Source organism: Mchenga conophoros, linkage group LG7, assembly GCF_057382185.1.
Source record: "Mchenga conophoros isolate Kocher_MC1m ecotype Shallow Benthic linkage group LG7, M_conophoros_male_GT1.1, whole genome shotgun sequence".
Taxonomy (NCBI): Eukaryota; Metazoa; Chordata; class Actinopteri; order Cichliformes; family Cichlidae; genus Mchenga; species Mchenga conophoros.
Genome location: NC_140532.1, coordinates 62617367 through 62643051, shown reverse-complemented (window position 1 = coordinate 62643051; position 25685 = coordinate 62617367). Strand labels below are relative to the sequence as shown.

General features: G+C 40.4%; 1 protein-coding gene across 3 annotated transcripts; it reads left to right on the top strand.

Moving 5' to 3' along the window:
- Positions 1-367: 367 nt before the first annotated feature.
- Positions 368-24125, top strand: ccdc73 (coiled-coil domain containing 73). 3 transcript variants are annotated; one of them, XM_085280685.1, is made up of 21 exons: positions 368-489; positions 3954-4043; positions 4195-4335; positions 6451-6522; positions 6604-6675; positions 6773-6802; positions 6987-7061; positions 8516-8554; positions 9812-9947; positions 10938-11017; positions 11242-11364; positions 11627-11686; positions 11885-11989; positions 15830-15940; positions 16116-16256; positions 17713-17926; positions 18030-19666; positions 19894-19990; positions 20155-20294; positions 22868-22947; positions 23464-24125. In XM_085280685.1, the coding sequence occupies exons 2-21, from the start codon at positions 3999-4001 to the stop codon at positions 23645-23647; spliced, it is 3582 nt and encodes a 1193-aa protein (XP_085136811.1). In that variant the 5' UTR covers positions 368-489; positions 3954-3998; the 3' UTR covers positions 23648-24125. The 3 variants fall into 3 exon arrangements, with proteins under 3 accessions (XP_085136811.1, XP_085136810.1, XP_085136812.1); XM_085280684.1 differs by having other exon boundaries at positions 6767-6802; XM_085280686.1 differs by lacking the exons at positions 368-489; positions 3954-4043 and having other exon boundaries at positions 4248-4377; positions 6767-6802.
- Positions 24126-25685: the final 1560 nt, after the last annotated feature.

Here is a 25685-nt window from a genome sequence, read left to right as displayed (position 1 = left end):
TACTGACTTGCTTTCATAGATTCAACTAATGAATAATGGGAACAGATCTTCTGATCCTCTGCGGAGTCATTAGCCATAGCTTTATCAACACTTTATTAAAAAATAATTTATATAAAAGCACTAAATGATGGAGTGATCATTTATTTTAAATATCAAATTAATTTAAATATTTAAACAAATGTTATGCATTTTTTTCTTCTCCGTTTGAGTGCCTGCAGGTGGTGTAAGTAAATCTTGACCATCTGCCTGTGTCACATTACTATTGTGCAAAAATAGGACATCTCTATTAGAACTCTATTCTATTAATTTATGCATACATGCGTTTTATTTGTGCATTATATATTTTTATAGAAAACTACTGTCATATTAAAATTTGTATTTATATATTTTAAAGTTTTTGGACATTTCACATTTTTGAGAATCTTCTCAGCATCTGTCCAGTGCGCTTCCTGTAGTTCGCCATCTTGCTTGCTGTGCTAATTGCTAAAGGTAAGCTACAACAACAAGCAAACATTTTATTTGAAGTACTTACTTATGGCAGTGCCTAATTTATTTCTCTGTTAAATTAGTGTACAAATACGTATTTCAGCATTAATATGGAAATGTATGTTTAAACAGCAGAGTCATGTTAGCTACAACTAGGTGGCTTTAGCTTTAGCAATCATTTTTGCTAGGCTAAACAGTTTGTGCTTATTCTGTTAGCATGGGAGTTTGATAACACTGGAAATACCTTTAGAACAACAGTACAGTCACAGTAAAAACTAATGCTCTGCATTTATTGTGTTGTTTATCAACATATCTGGGCCTTAGTGTTTTGTTAATACCCAGATTATTAGTTATCATCAGGATAATGATAACTGATTTTGGTACAGTTGAACCTAGAGCAACATTAGTTATCATAATCCAGGAACACCACCAATATGGGCACATCAGATACACCTGATATTGACGAGTCTTACACTGTCAGCTTTCTTCTCTGGCTTCAAACAGACTAAACTTTATTATTATAGTAGCTCTCTTCTAGTCTTACTGATTAAAGTGCCAAAAGTGCTTATCACATTCATACAGTACCTTTACTTACACATAACCAGATTTGTGTATCCTGATTGCCAGTATTAGGGTAACTGGATCCAGAAAACAGAAAGTTATCCTGGGTTCTCTGAACTTTCGTAGTGCAGGGCCAAGGTCTTAAAATTAGATCAATACAAACTCAGATGAACTACAGAACAATAACACATTTTTGAGTGCCATTATTGATTTAACAAAATTAAGCCAAAATGCGCAAGTGGTGTCTAAAAATTTAAGTACACCCTTACTGCCAATCATATGTACTTTATTAATTGATCATCAACAACTGATGATCAATTAACATCTGGAGTATTCAGGTGTTGACCCAAGGAAGAAAGACATTAGCAATGATCTTAGAGAAGCAATTATATCTTCCCACCAGTGTAGGAAGGGTTATCGAGCCATTTTTAAATATTTTAATAATCCTTTTTTCTACAGTGATAAAGTGTAAAACATTCAGGACAGTTGAAATCTTCTTAGGAGTGGATGTCCTAGCAAATTCACCCCAAGATCAGATCAATGTTCAGAGAAACTGCATAAAACGTTAGAGCTTCATATCAGACCCTACAGGCCGACCTTGGCATGCTAAGTGTTAAAGTTCATGACAGTGCAATTAGAAAAAGACTGAACAACTATGGCTTTGTCTGTTGGACAATGTGCTTTTGTCTTGTCCTTTGGACAAACAAGAGCAAAGTGGAGGTTTTTATCCATAATATGCAGCCTCATTATGGCAGTTCAGGAGATAGAGCCGGTCATGTACAAGTTGAGAGATTGGTGGCCTTTTGCCCAAGGATGCCAAATATCCTTGGGCAAGATACTAACCCCAAGTTGCTTTCTGATGCATCCATTGGAATATGAATGAGTGTGAATGTTAGATAGAAAGCAATTGCCTAGAAAAGGCATTTCATTTCATTTAGTCAACCATGAAATCCTCTGTATACCTAAAATATTCTAGAGTCACAGGTGAGGTCATCTGTCGGTCCAAATTGGGTCATGTAGCAGAACAATGATCCCAAGCACAGCAGCAACTCTACAACAGAATGAGTGAAAAAGAAAAGAATCAAGGTGCGTCAGTGGGTTTAAGTGTAGAACTCAGTCTGATTGAAATGGTGTGCTGGGACCTTAAGAGAACTGTATAAACCAATCCCACAAAATCCAGTTAACTAACATTTCAAAGAAAGAGTACACCAAAATTCCTCCACAATGATGCGAGAGACTGATAAAGTCATACAGGAGGCCTTTACTTTTAAGCCACTGCTGCTAAAGGAGGTTTGACAAGTGCTTGAATCACGGGGGGTACGTCGTTTTTCACACACATAAATAAGCCCACAGTATATTACAGCTTATGTTGATTTAATAATAAGGTATGATTATTGATACATTCTTTTTAAATTCTATTTTATTGGAAGGAGGACAGCATACCGCGCCATCGGCCCCTCTGGCCAATACCAGTAGGGTAAAGTGTCTTGCCCAAGGACACAACGACCAGGACAGAGAGCCCGGGGATCGAACCGGCGACCTTCCGGTTACAGATACGCTTCCCAACCCCCTGAGCCACGGTCGCCCCGTGATAATGTTTAAATATATTTTTCTTATTAGTTTTCCAACTTAGAAAGAAAGACAAGCCGCTTCAGACTAAAAACACAACATCCCTTTTAAAGTCAGAAAGTTTGGTGTGCGTGACATTTTACTGGTCACACGAGGTGAAGCACAGGTCACTTACTTTATCATATCATTAACAATGTGACAGTAAGCCAGCATGAAAAGAAAATAAGTAGAGTTTATCAGTTTAACCCCTGCATTTCTTTTACTTGACGAGGTAAAATAAAGAAGCCAAATTGTTGTGTTGCAGTAGTTGGCAGTATCCACACTTGGATTGCATGTATTACAGATTCAGAGCTTCTTTAACTTTCTTTTATGGTTGTATTACAAAACAGTTACCAGCATAACTCACACAAAGATAATGCAAACTTCATGTTACTTGACAGAAATGTTCCATTTTAATGGCTACGGCACTTCTTTTAATTTGTCCCTTCATGGCTTGGAGGTGGTAGTTAATACCTGCTCAACTAAATCCCAGGAAAAGCAAATAAAGACACTGCAGTTTCCTCCCCTCCTGCCACATTCACACATACACATTCAGGCTGTGCACATAGTGCGCCAGGAGAGCGACACACTAACGCACGCTTGCACAAATCCCCTCCCTGCTCAGCCGGGGGTCACAGTGTCAGTTTATGATAGTAGCCAATTCTAGCAGGGATCATTTAATTCTCCAACATGATTGATACTAGCGCAGGTTAAATGGGAGAAAAAAGGTCTGTTCTATTAAGAGATCATTGGCTAGTGGAGACCTCCCACTTAAATAGTTATATTTTCAGTAGGTGTGTGCTTGCAGTGTGTGTCTGTGTGTGTCACTCAGTTTCTTGGTTATGTTGAAGGGACAGTTGCAGAGGACTATCCACAGGTCAAATTAAATAACCCAGGTAATTTAAAAAGCATTGACAGTGCAATTTGTCCATTCAGTGTTATTGCTCTGACCCCTATTAGTGTCGATGGGCTGGTTCATTTGAACCTGGATGGCTTATCGAGGTGTTATCTTCTCATCGCAATGGAAGCGGTGTAAAACAAAGAAAGAAAAAAGCCCTAACAGTCATTTCAAAGCCATTAGGTCAGACTGCAGTGATTGAGAAGTATTACGAGGCCTTAATGTTCTTCTCTATTATTTCTACTAAAATCATTTAGGGGTAAAAATTGCAGATGAGGAAGTAATTATAAGCCTATAAGCTCATAAGTGGAAAGGCAGAGATGTTACTGCTTATTAAACCGTCTATTCTATTAACCTTTCCAACAAAATGCGCCCCACTCCCACCCCACCGGATTATCAGGCAGAAGAGGCCCAGTGGGACCTTTGGCTGCCCTGAAACGACTCGATGGATGTTAGCACAGAGTCTGAGACACTTCCCACCCACACCACTGTAAGTTACTAATTTTGACAGTGCAAGGCAAAGTAAATAACATCCATCAGCTGGTTTGTTTACTTGACAAAAGATGAGATTAAAATACATTTTACATGAATGATATTGTTTCAATCTTAGCTTTGTTTGAGATTTCGATCTTCTTTTTCAGTTTGGAGAAGATGTGTTGGAACATGAGCTGAATCTTTCCAGCTCACACTGTCAGACGGAGAGTGGGGGGAACATCTTACTACAGCTGCTGGAATTCAAAACCAATCTGCTCGAAGCCGTACAGGAGCTGCATATTCGGAGGGTAAAGTTGAAGTTGTAACCATGTTACTGTGAAGGCATTAAGGTACCATCTCCTTGAAGTATACTTTATTTTAATTTCATAATCAAAATCACGTCCTGTGTCATGGCTCCGGTGGCATTTTTCTGTTTCTCCATGGTGGTAAAAGACGTAAGTACTTAAAAAAAAACTGTAACAAGTATAATAGACCAGTGATCCAATGTAGCCCTTTCGTGGGCAGTGGTAGTACTGCGTTGAGTGTCATGCCTTGATCCCTTTCTCCATCTTCTATTAGCAGTAATTAACAGCAGCTTAGCGACAGAGTTCACTGATTCCTAACTTTAAAAAATCTACCAGCTCCAAGCAAGGTTCATCCATACTTTAAATACTGATCACATAAATTAGCAGAACATTTCATATCAATTTACCAAATTAGTGCAGTGAAGCTATTTTATTTAAATAATATCTGAGCTGGTTGGTACTAGAATGATACACGATACTGACTTATGCATAATTTCAAACAATACTAAAAGCAAAGATTTATAAGCAGATGCGTGAGCACATGCTCTGTGTCAACACTGGTCATTATTAGCAGCGGCTTTCTGGGAATTACGCTGTGCTCGTTTAGGTTCGGAATTGGCTGACATGAGAGCTGTTTGAACTTTGAGGTGCCTTGTTATGTGTATTGTCTCTAGTATTGCTCACTTCCTCTATTCCTCTGTATTATATCACCATTTCCTGAGTAGAACTGAGACACTAATGACTCTGTTTGGCTGAAGAGCAGTGTAATTTCACAAATATATTGGTTATGTTGGTATTAGAGCATTCATAGAGAAAGCTAAGTGCCCCTTTGGCTACGTGGATTTAACCCTGCTGGATATGATGCACATTATGTCAAGAAAGAGGGGAGGGGGTCATATAAGCCTATTAGCCCTTAACCAATGAGCACAAAGTCAATTTGTTTGTAAAGAACTAACAAAAAGAATAAAGCTTTCTCCCCTCCAGCAAGTACTTTAAATCCGAGTGTGCTTAAAGGTTAGAGGAGCAAAAATGGGATGTTGGTCGTTGAGCTTTTATTGTTATAGTCATGTTAACTCAGACACAGACATTAGATGATATATCAGTCTGTTCCTCCTCAGGCACTGCCGTTATCAAAGTAGCACTTTGTAGTTGTGTCGTTCACGGGGGTGGGAAGGTTGAGAGGCAAGAGGATGTCATGATGGAGCCGGACATTCCTGAGCAGGTCAAATTCCAGCACTTTCTTTTTTTTAAAGCGGTGTAACCAGCGGCTTTAGTTGGTGAAGATGAGTCATAAATGGGGAAGAACTGCGAGTAAGATGAAATGTCACATTACATGAAATGCATGTGATATGAGATTTAGTGTGATCTGGAAACAGTGTCAAACTTTTTCCAACTCAAATTTTTATTCCCACAAACTTCCAAATGCCATTTTTTGTTTTTTAACGCCCAATAAAAGGTGACCATTCAGAACAGCAGTAAAAATGGTAAAAAGATGAAAAGCTATAGATGAGATTGTGCAACATGGCTTTTCAGCCTTCTCTTGATACACAGTTACCTGTTTTAATTTACATGGATTACTGATCTTAGAAAGGCTTTGCTGTGCATTTAACACATGCACTCACACATACACACAGCAATTATTCCCTGGTGGAAAAATAACAGCTTTATCTCCTGTGTACTCCTTTTTTCTTTTTTTTGTGCCACGCTGGTAGCATACTTTAATAGGAACTTATAAAATAAGCTCGCTGAGTTAACCGGCTCCCACGTGCACATAAAAAAGTCCCCTGGATATAGTGAGCACTTGACTTTTACCTGCCTTCTCCAAGAGAAGAGGGAGGATAGGGATGGTTTTCCACAAATATCACCTCCCTTCTAATGTTCCCCCGTCACTGACTGCTTCCACAAAAGATACGCAGGACTGAACCAAAGAAACTTAAAGCACTTTGCAGTTTTGGCTCAACTCCACTGGCCCACAGAGTGAAAAAGATGAAGATTTTCAGACTGAATCACACCTTCTTAGTCACAGCTTTCCCGTTTAAATGTTCTTATCAGGTGTTTCCTGGTTGCTTGTCTAATTGTGAACTTACTGATGCCTGAGAGTCAGTTTTTTTGGTTTAGGATGCAGAAACCCGCTTTGAGGATCAGATCAGTAAGCTGGTGTTGGAGAAGCAGGAGATGGAATGGGAGAAGGTACAGCTTTATTTAACAAGTAATATCAAAGAATAGATGAGATCATCAGTAACTTTCTTCCGTCTTCCCTTTCATTTGCAGGAATCCCTACAGCATCGAATTGAATCTGTGACAAAGCAACACACTGAGTCACTCACAAATCTTAAGAAACAGGTGTGGTTTTTATTCCTCCATTTTCATTTCTAAACAAGACTTTTAACAATGTATTAAAACCTTTCCAAATAATTTATTATCTTTTCTCAAGTTTCAGGCCAAATTAAGAAACACAGAGGAGGAAAAGGTACAGAACTCTTATTCCCCCAAACATCCCCACGATAGAGCATTTTATTCAATAAATGTCTTTAGAGGAGAAGTAAATTTACTCATCTCAGTTGCACAGTTTTGGCCCTCGGAGTGAATTCTTTTGTGCTGTGCTTTGGGCTTTTATTGCTTTTTTGACACTCAAAATGAATTTAACATTTCAGGGGAAATATCAGGTCATTGCTGAGTTAAAAGACAAGGAGATTAACAACTTAAAGGAAGAGCTGAAGTCACTGCAGGTACTGAGTTGTTCAACATTCTTCTTTCTTCTCTATCTCTGTTTTATTGTAACATGCACACCATCAGTACCTTTTATCCCTTCTTTATTAAAAATAAGCAAGATAACACAGTTTAATCGTTAAACTGTTCAGAGAGACAAGTAAATAAAGAAAAGGCATGCTCGATCAGAGTCAAGGGTTCTGGTGCATGAGCCTGGCCCGCTCCGGCTCCCCTCTGCTCATCTTCAGACTTGACACCACAGAGGTGATAAACGATCGTACTCACGGTCCAACGCACTTTAACAACCCAGCCGTGTTACAGAGAAAATAGAGACCGTTTTTGATATTCTATCTGGGAGACTCTGACTGCTGTGTTTGGATAAAATGAAGCCCGTTTGTGTTCAATCTTGTGACACGGTCTGGTGGATTCTTTAATTTAACACATTATCACACAAGTGACAGGTGGCACTGAAGTGATTTAATTGCCATGTACCTTGACTTATCTGCACACCACTGGTGTTGTATAGTTCAAGTAATGTGAAATATAAAAAGATTCATACACCAGCTATTTTAATTCTAGTAGAAATTTTTTTTTCATATTCATAGTAATGTTTAAATTCATGCAAATGATAAATGGGGTATTATTGCCCCCAAACTTTACCTTTAGGACTATTTTTTTCTGTATTTTGGGGCAAAATATTTTGTTGTTGTTTACATTTTATATGTTAAGAATAAAAAAGGAAACTGTATTTTCTCCTGGCCTAAGACGTAATTTGGACAAAGTCAGTGTTTTTTTGTTTGATTCGTTGTTTGTAGGTGGAAGTAAGTATACAGTTTAAAGAAGCAAAAAAAAAAACACAACAATTTGGCAAAATGAGAAAACATCTGGTGGCCCTATCCAGGGTGGGACGGCCTCTTTGAGTCCTGTCAGTGAGGCGTTCATTGTGTAACAATCTATGCCAAAAGTCTATAAACGTGGAGGGACTTAATCACAGAGCCCGTAAAGACAGTGTATTTGAAAGTGAGATGTCTGCATGACATGATGGCAAAACATTTGGACATGCAGATGCAGAGAGAGAGTTACAGTACTGAAACAAACGCGTATGTTGAGATGGGGCTTTGTGTCACATTACATGATCTTTAGTTGGTAGAATTTTTGCATTTTTAAAAGATTGTAGATTCAAATTATTTCTTTTTAAATATGTTTTATGTTGCTTTTGTTTACCTGAACATGTTAAGGAAGTCTTTGCAACACAGGCTTCAAAGCTGAAATGTGAAGGGTTTTTTTTTAAACTTTGGAAAAAGCAAGACTTGCTTTAAATTTCACTCAGTTGCTGCTGTTATTAAAAATGTGCCATCTTGATTCCAGATGTGTTGAAAACTGTCATGTACGATTGCAACATCACTTATTTCTATTTTCTAGAAGCCGCTCTCAAAAACAGGCTCGCTAATTTTCTTTTACTTCTGTCACACAGTTGCTGAAGTACAACTTGGAGAAGAAATCAAGTGAGCTGGTAAGGAAGGATTTTTCCATTTATACAAACTGTTGACAGAAGGTTGGTGGGAGGGGAGTAAAATTAAAAGAGGAGGATAAGGGAATGGTGCTAAGGAGGGATGGGTTTAGAGGGGAGAGCTCATCAGGAGTAACGGATAGGGAGTGTGCGACACTTTGAACTGCCAGCACAGCAGAGAAAATATCTCTATTAAAATATTTTATAACTGGGCCTCGCTCAGTTTAACCTTCTTCGCATGCCGGTGGCTCAGCAGAGTGAGAGGGAGTTGTAGAGATCTGGCGAAAAGGAGAGTCGGACAGATTGACTGAAGGGAGTGAGAATGAAAGAGAAGGGAGTGAGTGAGAAAACGGGAGAAGGAAAGAATCTGCTCAGCTTGATACACACAATCAAACTGTAATGGCAGTTTGAAGAGCGATAAAGCGCTCTGAAGCATGAGCCCACTTGATTCTTACATTTCACTGAAAGAGGCAGGCACTAACTCTGTCAAAGCGTGACCCTCACTTTACTTGACAGCTGTTTCCACTGTCGTATGTCTTTATTTTGCAAAATAAGCTAGCTCCTTTTGCTGAGCCACAGCCATCAATCTGCTACAAGCTGGTAATAAAGGGGCAGCGTGGTGGTGAATAGAGGGTCCGTTCTGGATTTGAACCTCCTGGTGACCTGTAGTCGTTCTGTGATGAGTTTGTTTGTTCTCCCTGTTTCATCCAGAAGCTCTAGTTTCCTCTCACAGTCCAAAGACCTGCATGCTACGTTAACTGGTGTTTCTTATTTGGCTGTAGGATGTGAAAGTGTGTCACCTATGTCTGTATTGCCCTGTGATGAACTGGCGACTTGATAAGTCTTTCTCTTAAGCCCCCAAGGTGGATAAGGGGTTAAAAAATGGGCAAAGGAAGAACTGGAGTCAGGGTGAAATTGCTAATCTGACCCCTACAAAAGTAAAACATCTGCATATGGGCATATCTCATCGACCAATTAACTTTTAAGGGGGAGGGGAGAGAAGCTGGGGACAGGCAGGTGGTGGTGGCTTTAAAGTCTAAGGAGTTTTGCTGTCACCATTTATCATTTGAAACCAGATATAACAAGTGAGGGGCGGATCAAACTGACAAACCGAGGGCCCTCATAGGTTAGAGACATGTCAGTCACATGTAGAATCATCCTCAGTGATATACAAACAGTCCCAGGATCTGTGTCCATTAACGGGCCGGGTCCTCCTCAACATATTTCTTCTTGTCTGTTTTAACTGTGGCCCCTCCACAGGAACAGAAACTGGCCTTACAGAGCCGGACAAAGGACGGCCACCTGAGCCAACTGGGAGAGGTGGAGAAAAGATTCAGTGCCTTGTCCAGGCAGTGTGCCATGGTCAAGCAGGCCCATGACAACCTGGAGCAGAATGGTAATAGATACAGAAAGACAGATATATAAATTAATGTTCTGTATGATGATCACTCTAGGCTTACTAATGATCCCATGCAAACAATTATATACACAAATCAGATCACGCATTTCACATATGTGCCGCTTCAGTTTGTCATTACTGAGTGTTATTAGGTTGTTTTCAGCAGAAGAGGTTCTGGTTTGTTCCCAGTATAGCCTGAATTCTCTCGGTTATAAATATAATAAGGTGCTGGAAACAGTTCACAGGGATCCTGGTACATCGTGACGTGATACAGTAGTATGTCTCTGCTCATGCAGAATTTTCAACAGCACATTCATTCCTGAGAAAATCTTCCTTCACATCATTCATTTCACTTTATCCTCGTCTTTGTTTTGGGGTCAAGATCTGGGTAATGCGCAAAGGTCACTGTCATGTTTCTTTAAATGCTCCTCTAGGAACACTTTGATAAGAGTAAACTATGAAGACATCTCCCAGGTCAGCAGTGAGGTTTAGTTTAGCACTGGGTTGCTATCTAGAGGCTTTATGTGAGCCAAGAAAATATTCCCACACCACCAACACCAGGCAGCCTGTCCTGCTGACACCAGGCAGGATTGATCCATCACATTATTTTCCTGCTCTTTAACTTTTTAACCTTGCTGTCTACTCATCTAACATACTTTCCTCTTTTTCCTGTCAGCTAAAGGTAGAGTTTTTGTCAATGAAGCCCAGATGTAGTCATGTTTAATGAGACGTGTGTTCTTAAACTGACCTTTTGCACAACACCAGCCTCAATTTTTAAGTCCAAGAGGCATTTTCTGGCCAAATATTGGGATTATTTTAGTGTCTGTTACAATTAGTGGTAAACCAACTGCAATGGGAAATCCATTTCATCTTGTGTCCTGTTGTTTAGTTTTTTCATTGAATTTGTGATTTAGATGGGAATCCTTCCTGTTTGCCCTCATGTATAAGCTGTGTATGTTTCATGCTGCACTATGTGTCAATTTCCAGTTGATGAAGCCATGAGAATAAACAAGAAACTGACTTCTGCTAATGAAAAACAAGCAGCAACCATTGTGTCACTAAAGAAGGTATGGGGCCAAGTGGTCTAGCATTTAGATTGTTTGAGGCATTTTTGTGATTTTCCTTCTAAACTTTGTACCATTTGGCGTTATCAGTTAAATATCAGCCACTAAAATATATTGTTGTTTCAAACTAGAAGATATTGAGGGTATTATTTGAGTTGTCCAGTGGCCTGAGTAGTTTGTGAGGCATCAGCTTGACTAATCCTGTGATTCTTATGGTGTCCTGTCAGGAGTTGGATGAAGTCAGTAATGAGCTCAGCAAGGCCAAGATGACTTCAGTTAGACCGGCCAAACCCTACAGTCCCACAGGCAGAGAGCAGCATATACAGCAGCTGCACCAGAAGCTAAAGCTGGTAAATGATGGTCATTAACAGAAATCGTGTTTTATTCTAGCAATTCACAGCCAAATGATCCCAGGTTCAAATCCCATTCTGTGTGAAGTTTGCATGTTAGCCCTGCAAAAGTGTTTGCCGCTGCATAGTACATGGGATAAGGTCCAGCCCCACTGCAACCCTTATTTAAATAAGTAGAAGAGGATAGATGGATCGATTGATTAATGCTGAAAAATCTAATCCAGTTCTGACACAGACAATATTTATTTTTTTGTATGGTTAGGAAACTGAAATGAACAAGAAGCTAAGGGAGGAAAATGCAACTGAACTAGCAGAAAAGCAGGTAAGGACCTGGAACATGACTAAACCTAGACAGCTTTAATGTTGAGTCTCTTCCTTCAGTGAAATTTTGTGAACGTGATTGTTTTGGAAACTCCTTTGAAGTATTTCCACTTTTTATGATGTCAAGGTTCAAATAAACCAAAATCAAACCCGGTCAGTTTGTGCGCCATTATTGTGTTTGTGTCTGTGTGTGGTTTAGGAGGTGATACGGTCTCTGCAGCACACCCAGCAGCTGTTGCTGAGTCAGACGCAGACAGTGAGGAGAGTAGAGTTGGAGCTACAGACACAAAGACAGACGTGCGAGGTCAGAGTATTTCATCCTGTACTATTTTGTGGATGTAACTCTTCACATGTATACATGTTAGCCAAGACTTCCCTCTTGCCATGCCTTGGTAGCCTTTTTCTGAATTGGCTTCACTTTTCAGACAAGGAGATTACATCTGTGGGGGTTCACATGTAGTGCATTTTAAAAATAACTCAGTCCCCTTACAATTGCTGTCATTCAAAAAGTGGATCAGTCTAAAAAAAAACTTGGTTCTTTTTGCATTCGCGTTATAATAATGAGCTCATTTGAAAAGTCACTTTACAGAATACAGGCAAGTGAAAAGTACTTCTCACTTACCTGTATTCTGCACTAAATTCCCACCAAAGTTCCTTATCTTCATGTGATGGTAAGATGGAGAAAAAGTTTCTAGGTGTTCTGGACAGTTCCAGTTTGATGTGTTCTTCAGTTCCTCCTGCACACCAAACTCTCATTCAGCTTTATTATTATTTTCAAGGGCAACTGTTTTTTGTCTGTTTGCTTTGAGCATCTCATTGCAGTTGCGTGTGATCTGTCTGTTGTGTCTCTGCAGACCTAAATTACAATCCCCGATGATGAAACGCATGTGAAGTTTACTTTAACAGATCAAAAGAGAGAAAACAGCTAATATGCGTATCTGAGTGCCCGGCTTGAAATTACCTCCACCAAGGAGTTTCTGGTTTGAAGGCATTTGTGTGCATGTCATTCTGTCTGTAAATACAATAGCTTGAAAACTTTAGAATGAATTCTGGTGAAACTCTGTAGGGGTGTAGAGTGGAGTTTACACCCCATTCTGTCATGCTAATCTCCAAAAGTTGATTCTGTTCATCTGGACGTAGCGTTTTGTGGGAGAAACGTTTCGTTACTCATCCAAGTGACTTCTTCAGTCTCAGCTGACTGCAAGTTTTCAATCTTATAAACAGTACATTTGCATAATGACTGAAACCAGCCCACTGAAGGAACAATGGGCTGGGAGGTCAGTTCCTTAATCTTAATTATGCAAATTCTCATGACCATTGATCAACAACCACTGACCAAAACCCACTGATCAAAGACCACTGATCAATGGCCATGAGTACCATTCACAGAGAGTTGGGGAATGGCTGCAATCACAACATGTAAGATGGTGACAGATGTACCCTTAGGCCCCCTCCTCGATTCAGAGATGGTCTTTCCCTTTTCACATAAATGGCCTCCTTGACTCTGCGCTCAAACCAGCGTTCCTCCCTGTCCAGGATGTGTACATCCTCATCCTTGAAAGAGTGTCCACTGGCCTGTAGGTGTAAACAGACTGCAGAGTCCTGGCCAGACGAGGTGGCTCTTCTGTGTTGTGCCATCCGCTTCTCCAGAGGTTGTTTGGTTTCCCCGATGTATAAATCCCGGGAATCCTCCTGGCACTTAACAGCGTACACTATGTTACTCTGTTTGTGTCGGGGGAGCCGATCCTTGGGGTGGACCAATTTTTGGCGCAGCGTGTTTTGGCGTTTAAAAGCCACAGAGACCCGGCGTTTAGAAAAAATGCGTCTCAACTGCTCCGATACTCCTGACACATATGGGATCACTACAGGTTTTCGCTTGGGCTGTTCTTCTGCCTCCCTGGCCGCTGTGTCAGTGGGGATGGTGTTCACTCTGTGTTGTAGCGTCCTGATGACACCCAGTTTGTGCTCCAGTGGATGATGAGAGTCAAACCTTAAATACTGGTGTAGGTTTACGGTACACGTCAGCTTTTAGATGGCCCCCATTACTGATGGAAATCTCACAGCCTAAGAAGGCTAACCTGCCACTTTTCATATCCTCCCTGGTGAATTTGATGTGTCGGTCCACCGAGTTAACGTGATCCGCGAAATGTGGTACGTCCTGAGATTTGATTTTCACCCAGGTGTCATCAACATATCTGAACCAATGGCTTGGTGGTGTTCCAGGGTAGGATAGCAAAGCCCTTTTTTCCACTTCTTCCATGTATAAATTGGCCACGATGGGTGAAACTGAGGAGCCCATGGCACACCCATGTTTCTGCCTGTAGAACTGACCCTTGTATGTGAAGTAGGTGGAATGAAGACACAGTTCAAACACACTTGGTCGATGCTGAGAGTGGTCCTGTTGCTGAGGTTGGGGTCATCCTAATCTCTTACGGACTACCTCCAACGCTTTCGTGACTGGGATGCAAGTGAAGAGAGATGTAATGTCGTACGAGACCATGGTTTCATCTGCCTCCATAATGACATCTCTCACCTTCTCAACAAAATCCAGGGTGTTCTGGATGTGGTGTTCAGAGCTGCCCACCAGCGGGTTGAGGATCGAAGCCAGAAACTTGGAGATGTTATAGGTGACAGAGTTGATCATACAGACAATCGGTCTTAAAGGTGCACCCTGTTTATGTATTTTCGGTAAACCATACAGACTTGGTGTAGATTCCCCTGGGTACAGCCTGTGGTATGAGGTCCGGTCGATAGCCTTGTCTTGTTCTCACTGCTTCAGACAGTCTATCACCCTCTTCCTGTAGCCACTTCCTGGGTCTCGTTTCAGGGGCTTATAAGTATTTTCATCACTGAGTAGTGACAAAATCTTCTCATGATAGTCTTTCTGGTTTAGCAATACTGTGCACCGACCCTTGTCTGCTGCAAGGATGATAATGTTGTTGTCATCACTAAGTGATGTGAGTGTCTTCCTCTCCTCCATGGTGATGTTGGATGCTGGGGGCTTTGCATTGCTGAGACAGGCCGAAACTTTCGTCATGCTAAGTAAATAGTGCCCAGAGAGAGAGCTACATTTTGGAGTGCTTCTTGTTTATTAATGTGTTAGATTGGATAATTATGTCCAAATACACATTTCAACCTTAATCACACATTTAGAAAAGTGTTGCAAAGAAGAAAAGAATAGAAATGTAAAGTGTAAATCAGAAAAAATAGCACATCTTAATCTCCTGATTTATTTTTAACTGGTGTATTCATGTTAACTATCATATACTGTATGTAGTACAAATATTGGTAAGCATCACTGGTAAGCAAAATTGATTTAATAATAACAAAGTTTTTTTTGCCTACAGGAGAGAAAAAATTAGCTCCAGGTGTGTCTTTGTTTATCAATAATAAGGAAGAAATAGAAGAATTTATCTTGTTGATTCTTACAAATTACAGTCATACATTTAAGCCACATTTAACAAAAAATTTGGGGCGAATGAAATTTATCCTTACAGACTCTGGACTTTAAAGTTAGTGCGATTTCAGTCCTTTTATGTTAGAATACTTTAATTGGTTTTTGTGTGCAAAAACAAAAATAAATGCCAAACTTATAGTAATGACATGTCTGTTATCCCACTTCACCTTTGTAGAAACCTCCTTTTCATGCACGTTGGAGTTTTGGCTGATAGAAAATGTGATTTATGTCTCCAGATAAAACCCTGCACCACCCATTGGTCCCACACAGATCAGAAATTTTTCAGGGTCTATTTAAATGATTATAGAGTAAATTTATGCAAAGACCAAAATGAATGACAACCATTGTTCCTTCCCATAAACTTGATGAATGGGATGTTGTATATCACAGCATGTACATGTGTGAATATAGTCGGCTCCACAACTGAATGATAGTGTGTTTATTCTGCATTTATAGCTTTAAAGTTTATTGTTCTCTTTTCTTCTCTCTATACCACCCCCTCTCATTTTAATTCACCTATTCATTAATTTATTAAAATCATTATCAAAATGACACAAGCCAACTGATTTGTATTAGCAAGAAGTCCTCTCTCTGCCTGCCCTGTTTAGAACCCCCTGTTCACATTAAATAAACACATAAAAATTTAGTATTGCACTAAAACCACATGGGCGATTAATTTTACTGCAGGCCCTTAAACAGGAACATGAGGTGATGGGAGAGCAAAGCAAGGCAATGGAAGACAAGGTGGCCCAACTGATGGAGAGCTATGCTGCTTCCAAGACCAGCTGGGACAAAGAGGTAGAAGAAAAACTGTGCTGTGGGAGAAGGCATTGTGATGATAGTAGCACATATTTACAGTGTCCGTCAGGCTGGACTCTTCTATAGCAGACTTAATGTGTATATGGGAAGATGCCAGAAAATCATACAAGCTCATTTAAAATCACATCTTTCATTTGTCTGTGTGGGTAAACAGAAGACGAAGTTTCTGGATCACCTCAAGACACAGCAAGAAGCCCTTCAAGCACTGAAAGAGGCTTATGATGATCTTCATCAGAAACACGCTGAGCTGTCCTTACAGGCCAAATCACATGAACAGCACATACATGAAATGGAGGTATGTATCCAAAAACACATGTAGGGGATTACACGTGTCATGTGAGGCAGGAGTGAAAGATGGGTACGGGGGGCTACAAATGACAAATAATGACACTGTGATTTGTAGCGGAAGTAGTGAACAGATGAAAGAGAGCCTGGAGAGGTGGAGGTATGCTCTAGAGAGAAGAGAAATAAAAGTTCGTAAAAACAAGCAGATGTAACAGGGATGCTCCAAGGAGAAGAAGCAGTGATGGTGGATGAATTTAAATGCCTGGGGTTAACCATTCAAAGCAATGGGCAGTGCACAAGTAATGTGAAGAAGAGAGTGTAGGCAGGGTACAGTTGTTGGAGATGAGTGTCTTGGGTGATTTGTGAAAGCAAGAGTGAAAGGGAAGGTTTGCAAGATGGCGGTGAGACCTGCTGCTATAGAGACAGTGGTGCTGAAAAAGGACAAGAGGCCGAGCTCCAGATTAAAGCACAAAGGGGATCAGGTCTGTGGAGCAAATTGTCCCTAACATCAGGACATCTCCAGTATTAGATGCTTTCAAACCCCGTATGTATTTTTTGGCTTTTAAATCAGAATGAGTTTGAAGTACTTTCATTTGTGCTGTTTTTACACAGCTTTATATTTCATTTAACTCTGTCATTTTTCTCCTGTGTTTTATTTGATTTGATCATTTTAGATATATAGCACTTTGTTCAACAGCTGTTGTTTTTAAATGTCCTGTAGAGACGAACTTTACTTGATTTGAGTACATCAGAGAGACAGCTCAGGTTCAGTGTTTCGGAGGCAGAGTTATAGCGGCAAGGCTGACGGTTGGACACGTACAGGGGAGAGATAGTGGATACACTGGGCAAAGGATGCTAAATATGGGGCTGGCAGGCAGGAGGAAAAGAGGAAAAGAAGATTCATGGATGTTGGTGTGACAGTAGAGGATGCTAGGGATAGGGTGAGATGAAGAAGAAGAGAGTTTCTCTTAACAGAACACAATAAACACTTTTCTACAACTCTGTTTTTACATGGAAAAACTCATCACGCAGACTTTGTACTACTCAATTGATAAGTTTAAAGTATTTACAGGGGACCTTCACTTTTTTCTACCAATATCTGTACTGTTGCAGTGTTGGATGATTATATTAAAAATGAAAAATAACTAAAATGAAAGATTAACAGGTTGTGTTTTCAGCAGTTTTGACAGAAAGTGAAATACATGTGCTGACTTGCAGAACGTTAAGAACTGCAAAGCGGTCCTCTCATTTATTAGACAAACCTTTCAAAACAGACCAGAGTCAGCACTTGAACATTCAGGGATAAAGAAACCAGGAACAGAGCTCACTATAATATTTTTCATAATATTCTGATTTACAGCTATGGGAATAATGTTAATAACAGCAGGTGTAGCTGATGTATAGTAGGTGAGTTTATAAGAGAAACTGTCATGTGAATGCATGCATGTTTATTTTTCTTTGCACAGGTAAGAGACAGCAGCCAGACACTCAGTGTTTCTACCCATCCCACCTCTGTGGAGGAAGTTAGAGGCGAGGAATCTGTAAGTGAACGCATCTCCAGATCTAAGCTTCCCGGCTTTGGCAGTCTGCAGCACTCGGTCTCCTCTCAGGCCAAAATTCCAGACCGTTTAGAGGACACAGCAACTGGAACTAAGATACTTGCCACTGCAGAAACTGAAGGTCAGCACACTAAATATAAACATACAGACGATAAATATGTTCTAAGACACTATGAGACAGTCATTTTCTTATTTTTTCTCATGCGCGTTTTATTCTCTTTTAGGTCAAAAAGTCCCAAAACAACAGTCACAAACAATAAAAGAGCCTTTAAGCCACCTAAAAATGCCCAGTTGTCCACTTACCATGAATTTCAGCTCGTGTACTTTTTCTGGGACAGGAGCCACAGAGGCCATAACATTGAACAAAGGGGTTAACAACTCGAAAAGTGAACACAACCCTGATGTGCTTTCAGATCTAACTAATACTGCTCTCTCTGTGTCTGATGATGATACCCACTTTATCAGAGGTTGCTCTGCGAGTAGTATAACTGCATCGAACTCCGATTACAGCTCTCTCGGTGAATCTGCAGATTTACCAACAAACATGAAAAATAAAGGAGACGACACAGGAATGAATGAGAAAGAACATGAGGAGAAGGACACCGGGAAACAAGGAAATAGCCATAGAGAAGAAGAGGAGAAAAATACAGGACAGCTGAGGAATAGGGAAGACGATCAAGGAGAAGATGTGAAGGAGGGAGGACGTGCTGGAGAAAAGAGAGGAACAGCCATGGCACAAACAACAGATAGAAGAAACAGGCGAGAGGACAGTGAGGGGTCAGCAAAGGATGCTGGAACAGAAACAAAAGATAGAGCGGATGGAGCGAAGGAGAGAGAAAAGACAGCAGTGCAGACACCACAAACACAGATACGAGCCCAGACGATCACTGATATGACTGCTGAAAAGAGCCACACACTGCAGGTCATTGACTTCATGGGCGCTGAGCCGCCTGTGGATGTCTGTAAACCCTCAGACTTCACACAAAGTCTCTGTCAGAAAGTCAGTGAAAAGGATGCTGAATGCAAACATTTGAAGATCCATGGTGAGACTGGAAGAGATGGAGAACATCAAAGTGTTAGCTCTGAACAACAGGAAGTTTCAAATTTGTGTCAAAACGAGGTCCAAAGCTCAGACGGAGACACAGGATCACTAAGTCAGCCTCCCACCAAAAAAGCAGGGGAGCTTTCTGCTGGACTTTCTGAACACCTGAAGCAGTCAAGTACCTCACAGACAGACGATGCCGCATCAGCTGGTCACTCATATGGTTTTCACAGCGCTGAAAACTTGGGATCATGTCAGACACATACAGAAACACGTACTCCTTCTGATGTTATTTCAGATATGACGCAAACAGATGAAATCTTTGATGTACCTGTGAGTGAAAAACTGGCAGAACCTGAGCAGCTGCTGGAAAGCTTAGAGCAGAAAGATGGGCAGCGGAAGTCTGTGGTAACTGTTGAAGGAAAGGGTGATCCAAGTGTAGAGAACAGAAGAAAAGATGAATCAAGTGTAGATACGAATGTCTATCAAACACCTATGGAAGAATCCCACTTAAAAGATGGCAATGTTAATATTACGATGGGTGCCATAACCCTTGATTCTGAGGTGAAAAGTGAGCATATAAAGGACACAGAAGATACAAAGAAGACTAAAAGTGAAACAGATCCGAAGCTGCCACTCGTTACAAGTCTGGGTCACAAGCAGCCTGAGTTAGGAGAGAAGCTGCTGAGTGATTGTGGCAGGTCGTCTCTGCCCAGCAAAAAGACTTACAGGCCATTATTTGAGTGGGCCGCTTCCGAGAGAAGAAAGTCAAACTCCAGAACAAGGTCAGATGTCACCATAGCGCACCAGCCAATCCAGGTATTAGAATCAAAAGGTTGTAGCGTTTTCAAGCTGTGTGATGAAAATATGTACAACAGTTTCAAAAGTCATATGATGCTCATACAGGACTAACTAGCTACACTAACCTAGAGAAGTGCAGTTAATCTTAGTTTGTAATCGTAACAATTTTTTGACATTCGGATGTAGAAATGCTTTAAAGCTGTGGTTAGTTTTATATCAGTTAAAATCTTGGTGTTTTTTTCCAGGGATCTTCTCTGTCTGAGCAGAATACAACTGCTGGATTCCCAGGACATCCTGCCAGCACAATAATACCCAAGCCCCTCAAAAGCAAACACGACAATGGTGGTGGTTTATCATTTCACTAAGGAGCACAGAAACTGCTCTGATGCATGACTAGGAACATCTTACACAGTGAATTCATTGTCCGTCTGCGTTTCTTACCATTACTAATCATCATTCATTCTTGCTTTCTTGCTGTTCTTGCCATCTCACCTCATTCCTCTTAGTCCCCTTGGTGATTATGAGGGCGTCAGACCTGTTGAATGCCTCCAGTGTCTGTGGGACCGCACCTTCCCTGAGGAGAAAGCAGAAGGGACTCTGGGAAGCAGTGCAGGAGACCTGCAGAGAGAGAACAGCAGCAGATACGGTCAGTTGTTAAGAAGTAGGGAATTGCTGGTACGACACTTTAGAAGGTGGCTCATTTATAACTGTGAGAGTTAATAATCATATATGTATGTCACAGAAGTTATTTTAAAATAGCTTGTAAAACACTAGTCAAGTGATAAAGCACAGCTCATGATTTACATACCTTTACATTTGAGAGCTTTATTGATGAGTCCTCACTGTGCGAGCTGCACTTTGGAAAATTTAATTTCAGCTGCTGAAGCCCGTGTCCAAGTACATTTCATCACAGTGAAGCTTTAATCGTGTTCTCTAGTACAAGTTGATGTTGAGCAGCAGGAAATGGCCACAGTGTCGTGTTCACATAGAAATGCGTGCCCCCCCCTCAGAGGACATCAGAATGACCGTTATAAAAGGGTTTTCTCTGTCGAGGTCATTGCTGTTCCACAGATTCAGAGCTTCATCATTTTATAGAATGTGTCTGAGCGGAGCCCATGGGAAATTTGAGCTGGAGCTTGAATGAATATGCCCGTTACAACAGCCTGACATGTCCTCAGAGGAACTAGATATTAAAATGCTCTTTCAACATTTTTGTGGTCCTGGACATTTAGAATGTAGGAGAACTTGTTTAACAGAGTACGCAGAATATCTGACAAAGATTTCAGAGGTTTCAAACTTTCCTGCTCTTTGATTAATGTTCGGTCAGGTGTTGACCGAATGGATGTGGCTTGATGTATGTTGAGCTCATAGACAGCCAGACAGACAGAGAACAAATGACCTGTGGAAGAAAAAGTACCTAATGATGCCTGGGTACCTCGCCTCTCTCACTCACTCAGTCTCTGGTCTCCACTCTCGCTCTGTCTTCCTCTCTCACTTCATCATTTGTCCCTCACTCACCTTCTCCACCCTCTTGCTGTTTCACTTTTTTTTAATTCTGTTTCACTTTTTCTCTCTCACACGCTCCCAAACTCTTTTGTCACCATCACCGCACTGTCACTCTGTGTTTTATACAATCCAGGTGCTCGCAGTTGAGGGAGATGGGCTGCAGCATGACTCGAGTATGAGGGGAAAAAACAAACTCATCTGATAGTTTAACAAATTGTAAAGAAGACCAAAGCGAAGAGTTCTGGCTGCTCTCTCTGGGCTGGATACAGATACAAATATCAGTTGTTGCTGCTTATTGTCTGCCCTGAATTTGTTTATCTGTCTTTTCTTTTCTTATGAAGGAATTAAGCATTGAACTGACATTTTTGTACCAAAAAAAGACCAAATGGTGGTGATAGATTTCTGCCTTATAGGTGCACCAGGTTGATCACAGTCTGTGGGCTTCTGCTTGTCCGCTTGATTTTCAGAATTGGCCATAGATTGCAGATCAGGGGAGTTACTGGGTTGTGAATCCACATTGTTCATTTGATATTCCACTTTATCACTTTATCAGGACTAGATTGCGATCACTCAGGATTTGGCCTAGAAGCATGCCACAGAGAACTGAAGGAGAAGGTTGAACACTATGAATACTCACTCTTTTCATACATTTGATTTATCTGCCAGTAATAGTCCAAATCCTATAGAAGAATCTTTGTGTTTCTTATTTACTGTATTATCTCAAACTATTATATTATAGAATAATAAATATGAAACACAAACTTTGTGTGACCACAATCATCAGCAGGGATGATGAGACAGAGTACCGGGCTGTGGTCGACTCCTTTATCACGTTGTTTGAGCAGAATCATCTGCAGCTCAACGTGGCAAAGACCAAGGAACTGATCGTGGACTTCAGGAAGACCAGGAAACACTTGACCTCTGTTTCAATCCAGGGGGTCAGTGTTGACATTGTGGAGGACTATAAATACCTTGGAGTACACATTGACAATAAACTGGACTGGGCTAAAAACACCACAGCACTTTACAGGAAGGGCCAGAGTCGTCTCTATTTTTTGAGGCGACTGAGGTCCTTCAACATCTGCCAGAAAATGCTGAGGATTTTCTATGAGTCTGTTGTGGCCAGTGCGATCCTCTATGCTGTTGCATGCTGGGGGAGCAGGCTGAGGGTCGCAGATGCCAACAGACTCAATAAACTAATCCGTAAGGCCAGCAATGTTGTGGGGATGGAGCTGGACTCCCTCAAGGTGGTGTCAGAGAGGCGGATGCTGTCCAAGATAAAGACAATGTTGGATAACACTTCCCACCCACTCCATGACATGCTGGTCAGTCAGAGGAGCTCGTTCAGTGAGAGACTGCGATTACCGAAAAGCACCACTGAACGACACAGGAAATCATTCCTGCCTGTGGCCATCTCCCTGTACAACGCATCCACTTAACACACTGTTTGCTGCTACAACTACACATGTTTCTTTTCCAGCTATTTATTTATGAGTGACTTATGTATGTGTATATATGTATATATTGTACTATTCTTAGTTAGCGTATTGTCTGTCTTGTCTTAATGTTGGTTTATGTTGGTTTATAATGGAGCACTGTAACAAAAATAATTTCCCCCAGGGATCAATAAAGTATTCTGATTCTGATTCTGATCACAGCTTTCTCACAGTGGATATTTGGTGATATCTACTGTTTGTCGTCGTTTTTATGCAGGATGGCAGAGCTCCTCCGCCAAGCTGTTCTTTTCCAGCCTCCAGCACAGGCAGCAAACTGTCATGGCAAACCACTGCAGAGTGAGTATGTTTGTTCTTTAGAAAGAAGACACCAGCATTTGAACCAGAATAAATGTCAAAGTAAATAAGTAATAATGGGCAAATTTCATAGCTCCTATCTTTGTATCTACACACCTGAATGAAAATGTTCTTCACTAACGTTTTGGCCCATTCAGTAGTTAACAAAAGTATTGACAAAAAACAAGAGGGTTTTTTTTTTTCTTGGTTAAAAATGATATTTTAGAAGTTTTAGAAGTATTCTTATCATCTTATTCTATTCCAGCGTTTTTCTAATTTTTGCTATGTGACTTTGCACTGTCCACTTTCTGCTGTAACAAATCAAATTTCCCATGTGCGGGGCTAATAAAGGTTATTTTATCTTATTATCTTATCTTAAACATTTTAATTTAAGTGCATTACTTCAGTCTAATGGTAAGGAGAATTTGTATCGCTTAATTTGAAATGTGTATTATTACATGATTAATAATATGATTACTGACTACAAACAAGTTCATGCTAGTGTTTTCTTTGAATCAGGTGTAGCAGAGCTCCTACCTTAGCTGCAGGACCTAGTTCAGAGTCCAACTGGGAACTCTCCTGCTCCCAGGAGAGGGACGATCAACAGGAATCATTCAGGGCGCAGATCTCAAAAATCGAACAGTTCCTCAAGACAGAGAGACTCCGTCTGCCCAAAAGACAACGAACTGAACCAAATCTGTAGAAACTGCTGGTCGTCTTTATTCGCTGTCCTAGGTGAGACATTGTGTGGCACACGTTTGACAGTTATTGTTAGCGCAGGTCTAAATGTTCTGAAACATAATTGCTTTTTAATATATACATGTGTTACTGATTCCTTTGAACTGTATAGTTTCTTCTAACATTGCTGTTTGAAGTTTAAAGTTTTTTGGGTCAAATCATTAATTCTTCACTTTATTGTTATTTTAACATTTCTGTGCTTTAAATGGAAAACTGCAGAGTTTGTGTGTTTGTTTCACACGTGTGTATTTTTATGTTTTTAAGTGAAGAGATGAAAATAAGATAAGATAGCCTTTCTAAGTGACAAATATACAATACTACTACTGCTACGTTGGTAAGATTTTATTTTATCACACAGTTGCATGTGATTTAAGTAATTTTAAAAAGGCTCTGATGTCACCAGTGTAAAAATCCAACATTTCCAATCTCTTGTAATTTCATTAAATTACAGGGTTATCAGTTGTTTTCAAAATATTGTATACAAAGACTTTAGATACACTACAAGTTTCTGCAGCCTCACTGACACAACACTGACTCATCAAACCACACAAACAGGACATCGGTATGTGTTGAATGTCTTTTACTGGAAACATTATTCACAGTAAATCATGCATTCACAGCAAACAGCTGGATAAGTAAGGACCAAGAGCGCTGTTGCCCATTAAAAAGGCTGGGAACATGCTAATTAACATTAATTAGCATCATAGCCAATCAGTGTGGCATGTCTCAGAGGAGCTCTAATTGTGGAGGCACCTTTGGTCTACACCATGTTGTTTCTGCTGCTGCTGTTGTTGGAGGCAATTACAACTCGGGACACTCTGGTTTGACTGTGTTTACACCTATTAAATTAACAGAAATAACAGTTCAAATAACAATTAGCACTAAATACCCCAACCCTAATTAACCAAAAATCAATTAGTGAACACACAGTCCAATTAACACGTACTAACAAGCCTCTCGTTAACTTTATGTTCCCTGTGAGGATGATGGCGGAAAGAGCATATGGCCCCACAAGAGCATGAAGCAGCTGACCACACATGTTTGGATTCTCATTAGTCTGGTTGCTGCTTATGTACTGTAGACGTGTGGCATTTGGCTTCAGCTCACTCGCATCAGGTTAGTTTAAGTGGGTTTGAGAGTGTTGGACAAAGAGGTTTTTGTAGTATATAGACTGTCTAGATGCAAATTTCTATTAGCAAACTGATCTATTAATACATCTGACTGACATCAGTGCAGTTTGTAGCCCTAATTTTCAGCTGTCACACAGATACACAATGCTTTTTTACAGTATCACCTTCAGAAGACGAGATAATTTCAACATTATAATGTGCTGTTACGCATTTTTGACTTGGTGATAATGTGAAGACATAAAAATATATTACTTCACTTTTTAAAAATTACTTTTTTATTACCTCACTTTTTGTAGATCACCATATTGATGCAAAAAAATATCTTTTTTTTTTTAATATAGCATAACAACATAGTATGTAAATATAATGCAAACATAATACATAATACCCATCTGTCAATTTTCCAGCACTCATCTAGGGCCAGGTCACTGGGGCAACCGTCTAAGCAGAGAAGCCCAGTCCTCATTATCTCACCTGCATAAACAGAATAACGCAAAGTTCAGTGTTGCAATGCTTCCCGTTTAACTTCTTACCTGTGCCTGATATGCAGCGAGTCAACAGAATTGCATGACACTGCCTGAGAGCATCACTCATATAGGGCTAATTGTTTTGGTTCATAACGTTAAATGGACTCATTCTTATATAACGCTTTTCTACTCTCCCAGAGTACTCAAAGCGCTGTATACAACATGCCACATTCACCCAATTACACCCATTCTCACGGACTCTAAACTAAGTGATTTTCTAATGACATTCACACACATTCACACTCGGATGGATGCATCGGAGAGCAACTTGGGGTTAGTATCTTGCCCAAGGATACTTGGCATGCAGACTGGAGGAGCCAGGGATCGAACCACCCACCTTCCGATC